Consider the following 17,817-nt stretch of genomic DNA (forward strand, 5'->3'; position numbering starts at 1 on the left):
GAAATTAATACAAATGTATATGAATGTTTTTGTATTATATATTACCTGACTGGTTCTTCCAACCTTACTTCAGGTATGCTTATTGGAATTGCTAAAGGATAATTAATTATGTTAAAATAATTCATAAAGTCACTATAGAATAAAATAACTGAATAAAAAAAATAATTACAATGAACATTAAGCAAGACAGGTTGTTCTCTGTAACCATACGAATTTTCAGCTCTGATAATATATTCACCCCTATCATCCAGTTTACAGCGATTAATTATGAACCAATAATCATCATCTTGATACCTCTTCATATATTTTACACTTAAACGTAGCTCCAAATTGTCTCTGAACCTGTAATTGCACAGATATTCTATAAAATTTGTCTTTATATTAAAAAGATTTCCTGATTAAAATCCAAAATTAATACCAAGAGACAACTGCTGGAGCTGCTGCAATGACTCTACAATAAAAGTTTGCACTTTGACCTTCATATACAAAAGTACTCTGAGGTCTGATGACAAATCTAGGTGCAGCTTGTTGACGGTCTAAAATTCAAAATTTTTTAAGTTAACATTATCAGAACATTAAAAGCATTAAAAATCTTATATACATAAGATTTTTAACAATTTATTTACCAAAGTAAAAGTCTCCAATTTTATATTTATCTTGATTAAGTTTCCTTAAGGAACTATAATTTGATATATGACCAATTGGTAAAATACTTGAAAACCAATACTCTCCCTAATAAAAGAAATAAATATATTTAATTTTAAGGCAAGTTTTTATCATTTAAATTTTTGAGACAAAATATATGACTTACATATCTTGCACGTATACTGTCACGGAATTTTATGTATCTTCTGTTAGGAATTGGAATGGTTGCAGAATCTTTTATATCACCCTATAAATATCCATAACAATAGGTTAAACATTTGTATTATCAGAATTATACAAAATGCAATATGTAATAATAGTAGTAATAATTACCTTGAGCCATGCATGCTCTAAACATTCGTGTGCAGTCATTCTTTTCCTACAATTTAAAAATATCTTTTTCTCATTCAATATTTTAAAATGATACTGGTTTAATATCTTTAAGTATAATGAGTTTTTATTACAGAATCTTAAGAATCTTGTACAGTTTAATCTAATAAGCTCTTGCATCAAAATAATAAGTAACTTTACTGTAATTCTTAATACTGATTATGGTGAGAAATTCTTCAAAAGCACAATTATAAAACTTTTTATTGATATGGTTTTTTGCAATATAAAAGATATATTTGTACTAAAATAAAATTGCCTTTCAATGTTTTAAACTGAAAGGTTTTGAGATCAAAATTCAAAAAAAATATGCTTTTTAAATATTTGAAATTCTTTTGTTATATCACAAATATTTCATAAAAGTACACTGGTGTTCAAAATTAAGAATAAGAATTTTTAGGCCAAGACTCCACTGGCGTAAAAACTTTTAATCACGTGACCTATTTCTGTTTGCACTCGGATTGTGGTGGAGGTCCGGCTAGCAAAGTTTTTACAGCAATGGTGCTGTCGAAGTTACGCCTGTACGGTTGTATATGTGATATATCGATATAAAGACAATGATTATATTCTAAGAATTTTTTCTGTACTATAATTACAAATGTAGTAAAAATAATATCTTTACTTTCATATATTAACTTTTATTATCAAGATAATATACAGCACTTATAAGCTTAGCTTTTTTATTATATACTCCTCTAAATTGAAGGATTTTCCTTTGGCCGACCATATCGTGTTTTAGGCATCCATTATTATAATCGGGATACCTCTTGTCGTAGATACATGAATACTTTTGGATGTTTTCGATAAATCTTTCCAGATCTATTCTAGAGTAGCCATGAAAGAACATACATAAAAGCTCGCTTTCTGCCATTTTCACACTGTGTCACAATAATCTAGATTTCACTGACTTCTGATTGGTGGATGGTACTGTTTTACGTCCATATTTGCATCAAAAGTTGAACACTGCTCAGCTCGCTTTTATGCTGGTTTTACAACCTGCTCAGGCATAAAATATCATGGTCACATGATTAAAAGCTTTTAAGGCAAGGGGTTTTATGCCTGTTTTTATGCTAGTGGAGTCTTGGCCTTAGTGTTGAATATGTAAGTTTACAGGTGTGTATGGGCAGAGCTTTGACAGCAGAGGGCATGTAAAGCACACATGGCTTTGTCTGCAATTAGTTTGCTCATACTCCTCTGTGATATTTGTTGTTTTTCTTGGAAATGTTGGTTCAATTTCATAAGCAATCGGGTAAAATGAGTAGCTGCAAACATCTTGACGATGGAATGAGGTGGAAAATTGTGAGTAGATTGCTCCACCTCCAATCACAAATGCAAGTTGCTACAGAGATCAATGTAACATCCAGTGTCATCTGCAATTTGTGGAAACAGTTTAAGGACATTGGATCCATATTGAGAAGGCCTGGACAAGGTTGTCCAAGAGCCACAAAGGCCAATGAAGATCATTATTTGGCACTTTCAGTGAAGTGCCACAGGACTGCTACAGCTTCACAGCTATCTTGTGAGCTGCATGTTGTCACTGTTTCCTGGAGGCTTTGTGAGAGAGGACTTTTTGCCAAAAGACCCACCGTTTGCATCATGCTCACTTCAGCAAACACAAGAGTGCCTTTAGAATGGTGCAGACATTAGCCATAGACCAGACTTCAGTAGGGTAATGTTCTCTTCACAGGCAAGTCATGATTCAACCTGGACATGGATTCTCGACACACCTTCATCTGGAGAGAACTTGGAACCCAATACCTTTCCTCCAACATCTGAGAATGGGACAGCTATGGCATGGAGGTATCATGATCTGGCCACACATATCCCTATACCTCTCAGCAGTCATGGAGAGGAGATCCTATGCTTGACTTATCAGGGGTGCAGTTGGCTTTCTGTTCATTTTTGTGGGTGACAATGCTTGTCCACATAATTCAAGATAGGGCTCACCTGGTCAACAAAGTGAGGATATTTGCTGGATGGATTGGCCAGCCAGATCTCCAGACTTAAACCCTATTGAATATGTCTGAGACACTCTTGGGAGAGTAATTGCAGCTTGCAATCCCCCTCTGAGAACCATCCACGACTGAAAAGTGCATTGCTGCAGGAGTGGGATTAATTGCACAGGGATTCGTCAGCTGCTTTGTTTCCAGTATGAAGTCACGATGTGAGTGCTGTATGACTAATATGGGACACGATCACCTCTCACAGAGTCATTTTATGTTTGATCTTGCAATGTGGGTTTTGGACATCCTGCATTGATGAACTTTATTGACAATCATGAATGCATGCCATAACTATTCTATGATATACTTTTTTCCTTCATATAACTGTATATCCACACCAAATTTCATTAAATTGTGTCCATTAGTTTTTCATAAATTCAACAAAATGTGCAAATCTTCTTAATTTTGAACACCAGTGTAGTTTGATAAAATTAGTTCATAAATAATTCAATTATTTTTGAGTTATCACAGAATTTTTTAGCAATATAGAAATTATTTCATATATGTTAAGAAACTTTAATAAATCTAAAGTGAAATATAAATCTATTTATTCAATATTCTAATGAGCATATATTTCTTTAACTTGTTGAAAATATTTTATAAACGCAAACGTCACATTCTTACTTTCTGCAATCATTATAGAGAGAAATTGAAATTCTATCCAACATCAAATAATGTATATTTAGTGAAAATGTGATGCTAATAACTATTGACAAATATGCATTTGTTTTAATGAAGAAGTTAATTTAATTGGTGTGAATTACATGCAAACTGGGTTATAAAATATATAGTTCAAATCAATTCAGTTTTCATTTATCACATCCAGTTTTGTAATTATGAATGTATTCTATGTATTTGATGGAATAATTCTACTAAAATTTAAAATTGCTTTTATATTGAATATCTGTGTGTATATTATATATATATATAGTATATTACACATGTCATATAATAATGTAATGGTAATTCAACATATTCCATTTTATATTTTAAATTCAATTCATTCATTGTTTGCATTTTTGCACAAACAATATTATCTATTTTGTGATTAAATTTAGAATATGATTAAAATAAGTTTTAACATGGCACAAAATTTTCTCAAATAAGGCAACTTTTGTAAAAATTTACAGAAAAATGACATTTTCCTGCTCTTTTCTCTCTAGCGCAATCTCACCAAATCAAGAAAGTTTGCAGCTGTAAGATAAAGATGATAAACACAACTTTAAAAAAAATTAATTACTAATGTAACTTTATGAGAATTTTTCCTTAAGATCAAAATTTAAAAATTTTCAGGGTTCTTTGAAGAAAAGTAATCCTTAAAATCTATAGTATTAAACAAATGAACACTATAATTTCTTAATGAAAACTTTTATCAACTTTTTATCTTACTAGAAGTATTATATTCATATGGTTATTGTTTTTTCAATTATAAAAAGATTAATATTCAAAAAGTAATACATACTCTTTATTTCTTGTAAGTAATCGCTTAATAAAGTCTTTTGCTTCTGCTGAAACAGTTGCAAATGCTTCATCATCAAATTCCCAGTCACATGCTCTTACATTCTTTAGGGTTTCTACATCATCATCTCCCGCAAATGGTGACAATCCACTAAGTCTAATAGATAAATATAATGTTTAGTTTATATTATATCAATAATTACACAAAACTAATATAAAAAATAATTTTTGAAATAAACAATATACCTGTGTACTACTAATAAAAGCAAGAAAATAAAATATTCCAGTAATATATAAGAATATTTCATACACAAAAATATTTTTGAATTATGATTATGACGGAAATTGCACAAAACATTTTTGTATTTTATAAAAATACAAAAATATCTGGTAATCCAACACCATTCATCGTACCATAGACGTCAGGTTAACAAACTTCTACTATTTTAAAAAGTACATTTTTGTATATGGAAATTTATTTTCATATTTCATCTTCTTCAAAATTATAACTTATACATATGTTTTATAATTTTAAAACAGTAAATAGGACTTACAAAACATAAGCAAGAACTCCTACAGCCCACATATCAGTATAGAAACCAACAGGTTCCCTATCAACGATTTCTGGTGCAGCAAATTCAGCTGTTCCAGTTGATATTTTCACAACCTCTTTAGGATCTAACTTTGTAGCCAGTCCAAAATCAATCATTTTAATGTTGTTTCCAGTTTTAGTTTGACACATAATATTCTCCGGCTATAAGCAAAAATCCAGTGTAAAAATTAAATTTATTTAAATTACAGAAATATTTTAATTAGGCAATACAACCAAATTTACCTTAATATCTAAATGGACAATATTTTTCTCATGCATATGTTTTATTCCTTCACACATTTGTCTCATATAATTGATAACTTCTGCTTCAGACATTTTATAATTGTCATCAGTAATTCTTTCAAAAAGTTCTCCTCCAGCCATACTAAAAATATTTTAAAATGTTTCATAAATAAATATTTTTTTTATAAATTACTCTATTATATACTATATAGAAATTAAAATTGTACATACAATTCATAAATCAGTATCATTTCATCGTCATCTTCAAAAGCATCATGCAATCTGATTAATTTAGGATGATGTAATTGATTCATAATATCTATTTCTTTCTTAATTACAGACTTCTCCAATGGGTGTGTTATTGGGATAAATTTAGCAGCAAATATGTTTCCTGTACGTTTTTCTCTACATCGATGGACTACACCAAAGGCACCTCTGTAATAGTGTAATAAATCAATTAAGTATCTTTTATTTTTTAAATTGTAATACTGAATATTAACACTTACGTTCCAATTTCTTCTAAAATATCATAGAAGTCATAAACACTAGATGTTTTTATATCAACAGGTCCAGGAATATATTTTTCATAAATGTCAAATACTGTAACAAGAATTAAATTATTTGATAAAACGTTCATAAAGATAAAGTTTTATTATAGAAATTAATTAAATTTATTTACCATATTGATCGTAATTTGTAACTTTGCCTTCGGGCTTGCCCCTGACTCTTCGACCAGATGCATCTATTAATTGTGATTAATAAATACATTTGTTTTTTTATGTTTTAATAAGGTTAAATTATATTTGATTATTACTCACCAGTATATTGTTTTCGCTTATGTCTATCCTTTCCAGATTCTATAATATATTAAATTATTTTATTAAAAATGAATTGGTAAAGTTTTTCAAAGGATTAGTCGTATATCATTTAAATTAAACTTACGCTTTGTTGTAATTACAGTAGTTGGATCACTTGGTTCACTTCTACCGTAAACATTCTCTGCATATATTCTAAATTCATAATCTTTACCAGGATTTAAACCAGATACCAAATGATATAAAAATCTAAACAAACAAATAGCTCATTCATAATTCTGAATTTACATCATTACAACATACTTTACAAAGTAAAATACTTACCTGGTATTTCCACACCTAATCCAACTGCTCAATGGAACTTCTCTCTTCTCAATTAGATAATTAGTAACATGACTTCCTCCATCCCAAAGTGGTGGTTTCCAGGATAAAGTCACTGAATCGTCAGAAATATTTTCAACTATTGGGAATCTGGGAGGATCTGGTTTATCTGTAATATGAATTTTTGATAATTCAGTTTTAAATTATAAAAATGATTTTTGATTTTTGTAAAATATTATAAATTGCTGTAGAATAATTTTCTAGTAAAACCTGACTAAACAGAAAAAACTTTAACATAGAAAAATCACTCCATTCTAAATTCCACACGTCCAACATGGAAATGAATACAGATTTTTTTTGATATGAAGAATGTAACTTAATCTGGATAAGGCAAACACTTAAGATTCCACTTGAAGATAAATAGGTAAAATTTTCTCCAGGTATAATGATCATTGCAGAGCATGACAAACTGTATTCCAAGAATGATTTCAAAGCTTGTCAAAGAAACTAAAGATCACATGACAAGGGGACATATGGACAGAAGGTCTTTGTTGGACTTGAAAATTCTTGATTCTTAACCAAAGGCAAGGTTGAATACTTTTAAGAATCAAGTAAGTTCTCCAGAACAAGTAATGAATATAACTTGTTGAAAAGGATGAGAATAAGGTAACACAATACTGTCAATTTGTCTTGTACAGAATAGTTAGTTACTAACTCATACCAAGGTATTCGAAAACAAGTTGATTAAAGTAAACATTTAATTAGAGTATTAAAATTCCTTGAGAAATCAGATCACAAAATAACTTGGTCTCTGTATTACTGTAATATGATTAGAATTTCAGATGGCAGAGCTAATTCTTGGTACTTGAATTGGCTTGTTCACTGTTGTGTGAGTTCATAAGAATATGAGTGATGAGAATATAAGAAGTGAGTTCATTTCCAAATTTTTAGCACAAGTTCTTGGGAAAAACAAGAACTTTTCACAATCAGTTTTCAATATCTTTAATTAAAATCACTTTGGATTAAACACAGTAATAAAAGTATGTGTATACAAAAACTATAAAACAATGAATGTAACTATGTGGCATTTATCTAGTGTAAATTAAGGATTAAAAAAAAAAAGGAAAAATAGTAAATACTGTTCAAAATGGAAAAAATAATTCAGTACTGTGCAATTCCAGTTTACACAGGTTTTACTATAAATGATAAAATATTTCTTTGTTAGATTTAGTTATGATAAATGTGATAGATTTTTTATGATCTAAAAATTGGAGAAGTTATATATTAACATACCACTAATCTGTATCTTAATAATTGCTGAATCAACACCCAATTCATTTTCTGCAACAAGTCTGTATGGACCACTGTCCAATTTTGTAACATCACGAATGACTAATATAGCATGACGTTCACCAAGCTGTACATCATAATGACCACCGCTCTCAATTTCTTCTCCTTCCCTTGACCATTTTAATTTTGGTTTAGGGAAACCAGTGAAAGGTATCTTCAGGGTTATGTTTTCTCCCTTCTCAAAGTTAGCTAGTTCTCGGAATCGTGGAGGAACATGAATGTGAGGAGCAGCTATTAAATTTGTAAAATATATATTAATAAATTTTATCCAAACAATTATATTTTTATACTAGTTTTACATTAAACTCTTACTCTTAATAAGCAATTCTGCTCTGGAAGTCCTAGTTCCACCCTTATTGCTTGCTCTACAACAATACTCATCAGCATCTTCTCCATAAACTTCAGAGATAACTAAAGTATATGTTTCTTTATCTCTCAACATTGAATACTTTCCTCCTTCAAATAATTCTCGCATGCCTTTGTACCTGAAATAGAGATATTTTCAAAATTTATATACATATTGTTAATATAATTTTAGAGCAGTTTCATGCAACTCATAAAAAGCACATAATCTTCCTATACTATTTCTATTAATTATTAACTTATAAAGTAGTTTTTAAAAGTATTTTGCTTCAACTGATTTATTGAATTTCATAAAATAGCTTTGAAATATACTTTTATGGAAAAAATATTGGAATAATAGAATAAATTTATAGTAATTTAAAATATAATATTCATATTTTTAGAAAAGCTTTTTATTAAATTACTGATGATATGATGTTGAAAATTTTTAAAAGTCTATAATAATAATAATTTTAAATACTTGAATTTATTTGATATTAAATATAAATAAAAAATGTGTGGTTTTATTTAAAAAATTAATAATACAGTTATATGTAATTACTAGACTATAAATTAATTCATTGTGTAATTATTATGTAATATGATTGTACAGTAGAGAGTCGAAAATCGGAATCAATTGGGGACTGGGGTTGTTCCGATTACCCATTATATACGAAAAAATACATTAACCTGTTCGATGTTCAAATTTTTCTCCGTTGCGTGTCGCTTCGCGTTGAATTTTCGTCAATTTTAAGCCTAACGAAAATTTTTATAATAATAATCGAGGCTATTGTATCGTTAAAAATTATTTCTTTATTTTGTACAAACAAAATAAATATATTGAAGAATATAAAAACATGAAAATTATATTTTAGAAGTAAATCTAGTATCAAAAACGTTTGATTCAGCATGACACAGTCCGACTGAACATCGTTCCGATTACCGGCCATTCCGATTACCGGCGTTCCGATTAACGACTCTCTACTGTATCTAAATTTCCAAAAAGTTGAAAGTGAAAGAAATCAACCGTATTAGAATTTTAGACATATAAATAAAAAAAATATACCAAGTAATATGGGGCTTTGGATTTCCAGTAACTCTACAAGAGAATTCTGCTCGTTTATTCTCTACAGCCATAATTGTTCTTAGTGGCATAATAAATTCTGGTGGTTGAGGTGCTAAAATTTTAAATAACATAAATTATAAAATATTTGAAAAAAATTTAGATTATTAATGTAATAGTAGTAGTAGTAACACTAAGTTTGAACTTACCATTTGGATCTTTAATATGTATGGAACTAGAGTTAGAGGATGGTGGACTTGTTCCAGCTTCATTCACGGCAAAAACGCGAAATTCGTATTGTCGCTCTTCTATTAAGTTGGAAATATTAATCTGAGTTGTAATGCAAAGATTTGGATTCACTCTCTGCCAAGTATGCATTCCCACTTCTTTCTTGTCGATCCAATAACCTTGGATACGACTTCCACCATCAGATTCTGGTTTATCCCAAGAAAGATTGACAAAATCGCCTCCAACTTCTGTAACAACTGGAACTCCAGGTGCAGAAGGTGGGTCTTTAAAAATATTAAAAACTTGTTACTATAGCAATATCTTTAATAAATTAGTAAACATGCATTATTACTAAATATGATTATATTATTGATCCTATCGAAACAACTAAGTTACATTTTAATAAATATTTTAGCTAATAAATTATTTTATTATAAATATTCTATATAGAGAACAGATGCATATAAAAAAAATTACGTGGAAAACTTTGTAATGATGTTGAAAGAATTGGACATTTGATAAAGAAACATCTTTGAAATTAATTCAATGAAAAATACTGACATAATCAAGAAATCGTAATTCTAATAAATGTTTTTGAAGCATCTTTAGTTTATCCTCATGTATCATCTAGTTTTGAAATTAAAACTTTAATAGATCATGGCAACTTTTATGTTGCTATGGCTTATTAAAGATTCTATCTGAAGGTAAATATTTCTCAATTATTGGAACATTGTCACAATGCCAAAAGCTGCAATTTTTAATCATTTTTAATTTTAAAAAATCACATGAATCTCATTTCAGACCAGAAGTTCACATATAATTAGACCTCCAACCCCTAAGCTTTCCATATCTAGTCTCTAACTCCATTCTTGAGATTAACAAAGGATGGACAAATGGATAGGCAGATGACAGTGGAAATTTATAGGTCTGCAATTTGAAAATTGCAGCTCAAACACATTTGGGTTTTAACAGAATCAAGAAATGATAGTTTTATTGATTTATTTTGATTGGACATTGAAGGAATATTTTTCAGTTGATTTACATTCTTAAATCTTTTAATCACACAATCAAATCAATGATTGAATATGAAATCCGTTATAATTATGTTTAATATCATTAGATGATATTCCACACTTGCTCTTAATAATCAGCAATGAGTTTTTAAAGTGTTGATCTGATATATTATTATTCTAATTTTTAAACCATAGAATTCTTCAATTTAATGAAGCATGAGAAAATGTAAATTAAATGATTGAAATAAGTTTAAGATATTTTTGCCTACCATAAGGTGACTTGACAAGAACTGGATTAGTGCCATCCAAGGGTTTGCTTTGTCCGTTTTCATTGACGGCCATTACACGGAATAAATATTCTCCACCCTCTGTTAATCCTTGAAGAGTACAAATAGTATCCTACAAAAATAAAAATTTATAAATTATTATTTATCCTTAATATTCAAAGTATCAAAATCAAATCAACTCTTACTTTGCAGTAACTTGATGCAATCACCCATTGATTTCGGCTAGTTTCTTTGCGCTCAACAATATAATGAGTGACTTTACGGCCACCGTCGTAAGCAGGTGGTCGCCATGCTATGGTGGCTGTATTTTTATTTATATCTGACACTTCTAATGGACCTTGAGGTGGTCCCGGAAGTCCTAAAATTGAAGAATTAAATATTTAAATATTCTCATTTGCAACAGATCTTTTAGAGTCAAACAAATATATTTATACCTGTCACATGAAGTGAAAATGAGCCACTGTCAGATCCACTTGCATTAGTAACTACCAACTTATATTTTCCTTCATCCTTTTTCAAAGCTTCACGCACAAATATTATAACGTAATCATCAAAAACTGTAAATTTAAGATGAGGACTTTCTTGTACTTCCAAACCATCTTTGAACAATGAAATTTCCAATGGTGCTGTGCCTGAGAAAAATATCTTAACTTTGCCATTATCATTCTCTGGAAAGTAAACTTCATTTGGACATCGTTCTATTTTTGGTGGAGCTAAATTAACAAAAAAAATAAATATTTTTCTGTTTAAAATGTCTGAATAAATTATAAATTTGAGATGAATAAAAATCTTTTTACAGGCAATAGTTAATTTGGCAAAACATCTCTCTGAACCAAGTGGATTGCTAATTTCACAAGTATATTCGCCTTCATCTGATTCCCATATTTCTGAGAATATAAGCTTGTAAACAGCATCTGGTGTTGCTACTGCCTTAATACGTCCAGCAGGATGAATTTCTTGGCCATTCTTAAACCTGTCACAAAATTATGAGTTTATTTTTATAGTAACTTTTGATCACAAATAATTTATAAAAATGTCATCTTTAAATTTATTTCTGAACATAATTACCATCTTGCAGTTGGAATTGGTTTACCACTTCCTTCACATTCGAATGTTAATCCTTTGTTGAGACTAGTATTTTTGTTAACTAATTTTCTTATAAATTCTGGTTTTGCTCCATCTGATAATATATTATTAATTTTATTACTTAATTTTTGATAAAATATTAATATTATATATAGTAAAATAAAAACGTACCAACAACATCTGTCACTTTAACAGGAGAAGTACATTGACTTGGTCCACTTTTTCCAGCAGCATTGATCGCATATACTCGGAATTCATAATTATTATTTTCAGTTAAATTCAAAACTGTGTATTCGCAGTCAGTAGGAGTATAGTCATTGGCTTTAATCCATTGTCCTGTTGGACTAGATAAATCACGTCGTTCAATAAGGTAACCTGTGAAAAATTGAAAAGTTTCATTACTTTGGCTTTATATCAACCATTTAGAATAAATTTTATTTTTAATATTTTAAAAAGACATATATCAAGTGTTTTGTTAAAGAATACTGTTCAAACTAGTTACATTTTATTTATTAAAAAATAAAACAATGTTCAGTAGAACATAGTATTTAATGGGATAAAACAAATTGGAATAACTCCATAATTATGTAAAAAAAATATTTTAAATTTCATTTATTCAGTTAACAAAAATAAAATTTAAATAAGAATTGTTGTTATCTATATATATGATCATTATATGTAATGATCATTCTGTTTGTCAGTTTGGACATTTGTTTCTGCATCAAAGAAAAATGCCGAAACATATTTTAACCAAACGTCATATTTTAAATCTGTTGATTCAGGAGAAGATTTATACATATATAATGTAGTTTTTGAGATCATAGATATTCGTTACAGTTTAATTTACATGTCTGTTTGTTTCTCTGTTTACTAGACGATGACACACATGAATCAGCAGCTGCTCCTTCATGCAATTATCTATAAGAATGCTTTAATATTAAAGTATAGTATTATGTTCGGAGAACTAACATTAAAAAGTAATTAGAGAGAAATTAGCAAAATATGCCATCATTGTGCTAGATTTTTTGAAGCATTTCGGGTTATGTTTATGATTACTTGGTCCTAATTATATTGGAAAAACTTTTCTGTGGTTACTAATTGACAGAAAAGCTACTTACCAGTAATCCTGCTTCCACCATCTGATGCTGGTTTCTCCCATTTCAAATCTACATATGTTTTTCCAACTTTTGTTACAGTTACATTTTGTGGTGGTGATGGTACAGCTGTTTAAAAAAATATTATTATTAAATTAAAATTAATTAAAATATTATATATATTAATAATAATAATAATAATAATAATATATACTCACTGAATTTTGCTCTGACTTTAAAGCTTGTTGGTATACTAGGTTTACTGAAACCACCAGCATTTTTAGCTTTAACTCTAAATTCATAGTCCTTATTTTCTGTCAGTCCTGGCACTAAAATAAGAATGATAAATTTAATTAATTGCAAAACTTAATATTCTATTTTTTTCTTTGGGATAGCATTTAAAAATTTCATATTCCTAAACCTCCATTTTGTGACTAGAGTAAAAAAAATTGATGAACTAATTATACTTTCATTTATATTAAAAAGTTATACCTTTAAATGTGGGATCTTTTACTAAATAGTCATTAGCCACTCTCCAGGTTCCATCTAACGGATCTCTATATTCTACTTGATATCCTTGAATTCTTGATCCTCCATCAGTAGCAGGTTTCTTCCATACTAAAGTAACACTATCTGTGTCCCAATCAGTAACTTCAGGAGCACCTGGAGGTCCTGGAACATCTATATAAAAAATTATATAAATATTGATTATTTGCAACAATACAATCACATTAAGGATAGATAGTAGCAGTTGTTAATTTGATATCATACAACTGGGTTAAAACTAGAAATTAATAAACTCTTCAATAATCTAACAAACCAGCAACAATATTTTAAACAAAGTGCAAACTATAATATTAAATTTACCAAATGGAAATTTAGCAATAATAGCTGTTTCTGTTCCCAAAGGAGTTCCAACTCCATACTGATTTTCTGCACTAACTCTAAAATTATATTTCTTTTTTGGCTCCAAACCAATTACATCGTAATGGCATCCTCGGACAAAACTGCTGAGTTTTACCCATACCTAAAATGATGTAAATGTTAAATAAAAATTTTATATGTATATATAATTTATCAATATTAAACTATTAATACTATAACTAACCCCTGTTGTTGGATCTTGTTTTTCAACAACATAGTTTGTAATTGGACTTCCACCATCATCTGCAGGAGGTCGCCATGATAAGGAGCAAGTTTCAGGTGTGATATCTGAAACTTCTAATGGTCCCTGGGGTGGTCCTGGTTTATCTATTTAATTTTAAAAATTGTGTATTTAAATATACATCGATGAATTTTTGAAATAAGAATTCCATTTGTGACATCAAGAAAATAATAAATTACTAATTTTAAATCTTACCTACAACAGTTACTCTACAACTTGCAAAATCAGAACCTTGTGGATTTGTTAATTTTAATGTATATTTTCCAGTGTCTTCTCTCTTTGCCTTTTTATTTAAAAGAACTGTAAATTCAGCATTTACTTCAGTAGAAACTCTGTTATCTGGAGTAACATCTTTGCCATTCTGTTAAGTATTAATAATCTTTAATAAAGGTTTTATAAATTAATTTGATAATACAATTTAAAACTTTTCTGCACATACTGTAGAAAAGTTCAAAAATTGTATTGCTATATAATTTATTTCTTAATTATTTTTATGATAAATAATTTTAATTTTAAACATATAATTACAGTCGACTCCACATAAGTCGACACCCGGATAACTCGACACCTTAGGTTAATTAGTCAGTTTTCTGTGGTCCCGGTCGACTTACATAGGCAATAATGTTATTAATGTTAAAAAACTCGGTTTACTCAACATCGTTTAACTCGTCACCACTGGATAAAAAATCAACATACTTTTTCTGTTTCACACTTTTTTGACGTCTGATAAGTTGACTCCCCTCCTGAAAAAATGAGTTCACACCATACAATAAGCTGTGTGGTGTAAACTCATTTTTCGGGGGGAGTCGACTTATCAGAATTTTAAAAAGTGTGAAACAGAAAAAGTAATGTTGATTTATCTAGTGGTGACGAGTTAAACGATGTCGAGTAAACCGAGTTTTTTAAGGTTAATAACATTAATGCCTATGTAAGTCGGCCGAGACCACAAAATACTGACTATGTAACAGACGAGTGATGAGTTATCCGGGTGTCGACTTATGCGGAGTCGACTGCATTTTAAATCACTATTTGTTTAAAAAATTAACTTGTTGAATTATAAATACTTTCAAGCTGAATTTATTATACAGTGCAAATTCCTGTATAATTTATGTTTAAAGTTTTCAAAAATCAGTTTTTTTTATTACAATTTTAAAAAGGTGTATTAAATTTCTTACTCTTCTTTAAATGTGATTCAATAATTCTTTAATTCAATTTAATAATTTCTGCTATTCTGTTGGAATTTATTTGAAAATATTTTAATAATTTTTAATCAAAATTTATTTAATATCTTACAATTGTCCAGGTAGCATGTGGAGTAGGATTTCCTGTGTAAGGCACTCTGAGTGAAAATTCTTCACCAGCAACAACTGTAATATCCCTCATTGCAAAACTTGTATCAATTTTAGGTGAACCTAATTGAATATTTATAATATATACATTTTTATAGTCTGCTAAATTTGTTTTAAATAGATTTAAAAAATAAAATGTAATTAAAATATGTACATACTTGGAGGAGATTTAGCAAAGATTCCATCTGATGCTGAACTCCATGGTCCTTGACCAGCAGCATTTACTGCACAGACACGGAACTCATATTCGTTATTTTCAGCTAGACCACCCACTTTATGTGTAAGGTCAGGAATCGTTCCAAGTGAAGCTCTTGACCACTTATTATCTCCTTTCTTTCTCTTTTCAACAACATAACCTGTAATTGGACTTCCTCCATCGTTACGAGGTTTAGTCCAAGATAGTGTTATAGAATCTTCTGATGTTTCAACAGGATGTGGAACTCCAGGTGCACCAGGTGGATCTAAAATTTAATAAAATTATATATTTCACTAAATTAATTAATTTTGAAATTGTTTAAAATGCTAATAGTAAATAAATGCATTTTAAAAATTACCAAATGGCAATTTAGCTAAGATTGGTTCACTCAGCAGTGCAGGATCACTTGTGCCATATTTATTTTCTGCCATGACACGGAATTCGTAATAACGTCCAACTGTTAAATTACGAATTCTTAAAGTAGTTGAAGTGATAAAACTGCTGATACGAGTCCAAGAACTAGCTCCTTTCTCTCGTCTTTCCACAACATAATTGGTCACCTCGGCACCTCCGTTATCTTTAGGTGGTAACCATCTTAGTGTCAAGGAGTCACCATCAACATCTTCAGCTCTTAAATTCTCTGGTGGACCAGGACGATCTATAGTGAGTAGATATTAAAATGCAAACTTATTAGTTTATGCCAGCTTTTGTAAAATTATAGTTTTTAAATATTGAAAAACTTACCTAATACAGTTACTTTACAATAACAAGTATCAAAACCAGATTTGTTCTTTAAGAAAAGTTTGTATTGAGCTGAATCAGAACGTTTTGAATCAGTAACAGCAAGAACAGCTTCATTATCTGCAAGCTATAAAAAATTAATCAATTAATATATTAAAATTACTTGTAGAAAATAAAAATATTATTTTGACTTTATTTAATTAATTTTAAATATTAAATTGTCCGAAACAGTTAAATTAGTTTTAAAAGTATCTATTATTTATAAGAACCTATAAATTTTCAGGAGCAAAACACAGAATTGATCATTTTTTTAATTCTTATCTTACTGAAGAAAATATAAATGAATATATTGTATGTTTGTATCTCTAATTTTGATTTTATTACTTTAACTAATTTATCAAAATATCTCACTTATATATGAGTAAATTCATATAAAATTGAGTTAAATATATTATTATTTAGTGACTTATTTTAAAATGATTCCTTTTTTTTAGATTCAAACATAAAATATCTTCAAATATATTTTCATACAATAATTTTGAAAATTATATTACATTATAAACTATAAGAAAATTGTTAATAACAATTGACATAATTAAATATTTTCCATTTTGTTCTAATACCTTTCTGAAATATCTTGTGTCTTTGTCATCCAAATCTCTATCGCCTTTCGACCAAATGGCATTTGGTTTTGGGAAGGCAGTGAATGGCACACTATAATTAAAATCTTGACCTGCTTTTACAATTATATCTTTAACAGCTCCTACATCAATTCTAGGTTTGTCTGTTCAAAAAAATCATAATTAATTTTTAATCACTTGCCACAATTCCTCGAAAACATATAAATTAATAAAAAATTTCAAAAAACAGATACAGTCAAACCTGTTTTTATGCGCTCTTTTTATGTGCGATTTTTATTTGTGCGATTTTTTTAATGCGAATTTTTAATTTGTGCGGTATAGTTGGCGACTAGTCTCGTGCGATTCGTCATGTCTTACGTTGACTTATTATAGCTAAATAAACTTATTATAGCATAAATGCACTTATTATAGTAATATTATTGCATGAATATGCAAAAAATGAAATAATTTACTTTTTAAGTCAGCAAAACACCACCTGGACAAAAATATGTAAAACAGACGATAGACCAGACGATGCAGTCAAGTGCTGACATCTGTTGTCAATAAATTCTATTTCGTACGGTTTTGAGTTATTTTCTATGAGAGACTTTTTTTATGCGGTCCCTGTTGACCGCATAAAAAAATATTTTTTAATTGTGTTGCGAAAACTATTATTTACAGCCATTCGTGAAGTTTCGTGAGATTTTTTTTTAATGCGTTTTTTTTAATGCGGTCCCTATCCCCGCATAAAAACAGGTTTGACTGTATTTGATAATGAATATTTCAGTCATTTTGATTAAAATATACAGCATATAAAAT

At 29.1% G+C, this 17,817-nt stretch overlaps 1 protein-coding gene across 2 annotated transcripts in view; it reads right to left on the bottom strand.

The window, feature by feature from the left end:
- LOC136984037 (twitchin-like) overlaps positions 1-17,817 on the bottom strand; it is a 185,768-nt gene that overhangs the window by 10,044 nt on the left and 157,907 nt on the right. For both annotated transcript variants that reach the window (XM_067280951.1, XM_067280952.1), the window contains 36 exons: positions 17,002-17,162; positions 16,382-16,505; positions 15,996-16,295; positions 15,600-15,902; positions 15,386-15,504; positions 14,288-14,453; positions 14,036-14,178; positions 13,795-13,954; positions 13,420-13,608; positions 13,146-13,256; positions 12,952-13,056; positions 12,005-12,208; positions 11,816-11,927; positions 11,545-11,720; positions 11,182-11,460; positions 10,933-11,105; positions 10,730-10,859; positions 9,429-9,731; positions 9,223-9,334; positions 8,127-8,299; positions 7,758-8,045; positions 6,468-6,633; positions 6,271-6,392; positions 6,147-6,185; positions 6,008-6,070; positions 5,835-5,928; positions 5,560-5,763; positions 5,329-5,470; positions 5,048-5,247; positions 4,498-4,650; positions 979-1,024; positions 812-892; positions 627-732; positions 419-536; positions 170-342; positions 46-91 (listed from right to left, as the gene is read on the bottom strand). In XM_067280951.1, coding sequence (XP_067137052.1) covers positions 46-91; positions 170-342; positions 419-536; positions 627-732; positions 812-892; positions 979-1,024; positions 4,498-4,650; positions 5,048-5,247; positions 5,329-5,470; positions 5,560-5,763; positions 5,835-5,928; positions 6,008-6,070; positions 6,147-6,185; positions 6,271-6,392; positions 6,468-6,633; positions 7,758-8,045; positions 8,127-8,299; positions 9,223-9,334; positions 9,429-9,731; positions 10,730-10,859; positions 10,933-11,105; positions 11,182-11,460; positions 11,545-11,720; positions 11,816-11,927; positions 12,005-12,208; positions 12,952-13,056; positions 13,146-13,256; positions 13,420-13,608; positions 13,795-13,954; positions 14,036-14,178; positions 14,288-14,453; positions 15,386-15,504; positions 15,600-15,902; positions 15,996-16,295; positions 16,382-16,505; positions 17,002-17,162 — 5,584 coding nt within the window. The remainder of the gene's footprint in view (positions 1-45; positions 92-169; positions 343-418; positions 537-626; positions 733-811; positions 893-978; positions 1,025-4,497; positions 4,651-5,047; positions 5,248-5,328; positions 5,471-5,559; positions 5,764-5,834; positions 5,929-6,007; positions 6,071-6,146; positions 6,186-6,270; positions 6,393-6,467; positions 6,634-7,757; positions 8,046-8,126; positions 8,300-9,222; positions 9,335-9,428; positions 9,732-10,729; positions 10,860-10,932; positions 11,106-11,181; positions 11,461-11,544; positions 11,721-11,815; positions 11,928-12,004; positions 12,209-12,951; positions 13,057-13,145; positions 13,257-13,419; positions 13,609-13,794; positions 13,955-14,035; positions 14,179-14,287; positions 14,454-15,385; positions 15,505-15,599; positions 15,903-15,995; positions 16,296-16,381; positions 16,506-17,001; positions 17,163-17,817) is intronic.

The sequence above is a fragment of the Centruroides vittatus genome, unplaced genomic scaffold (genome assembly GCF_030686945.1).
Source record: "Centruroides vittatus isolate TY-2023 unplaced genomic scaffold, ASM3068694v2 contig_900, whole genome shotgun sequence".
NCBI classification, from domain to species: Eukaryota; Metazoa; Arthropoda; class Arachnida; order Scorpiones; family Buthidae; genus Centruroides; species Centruroides vittatus.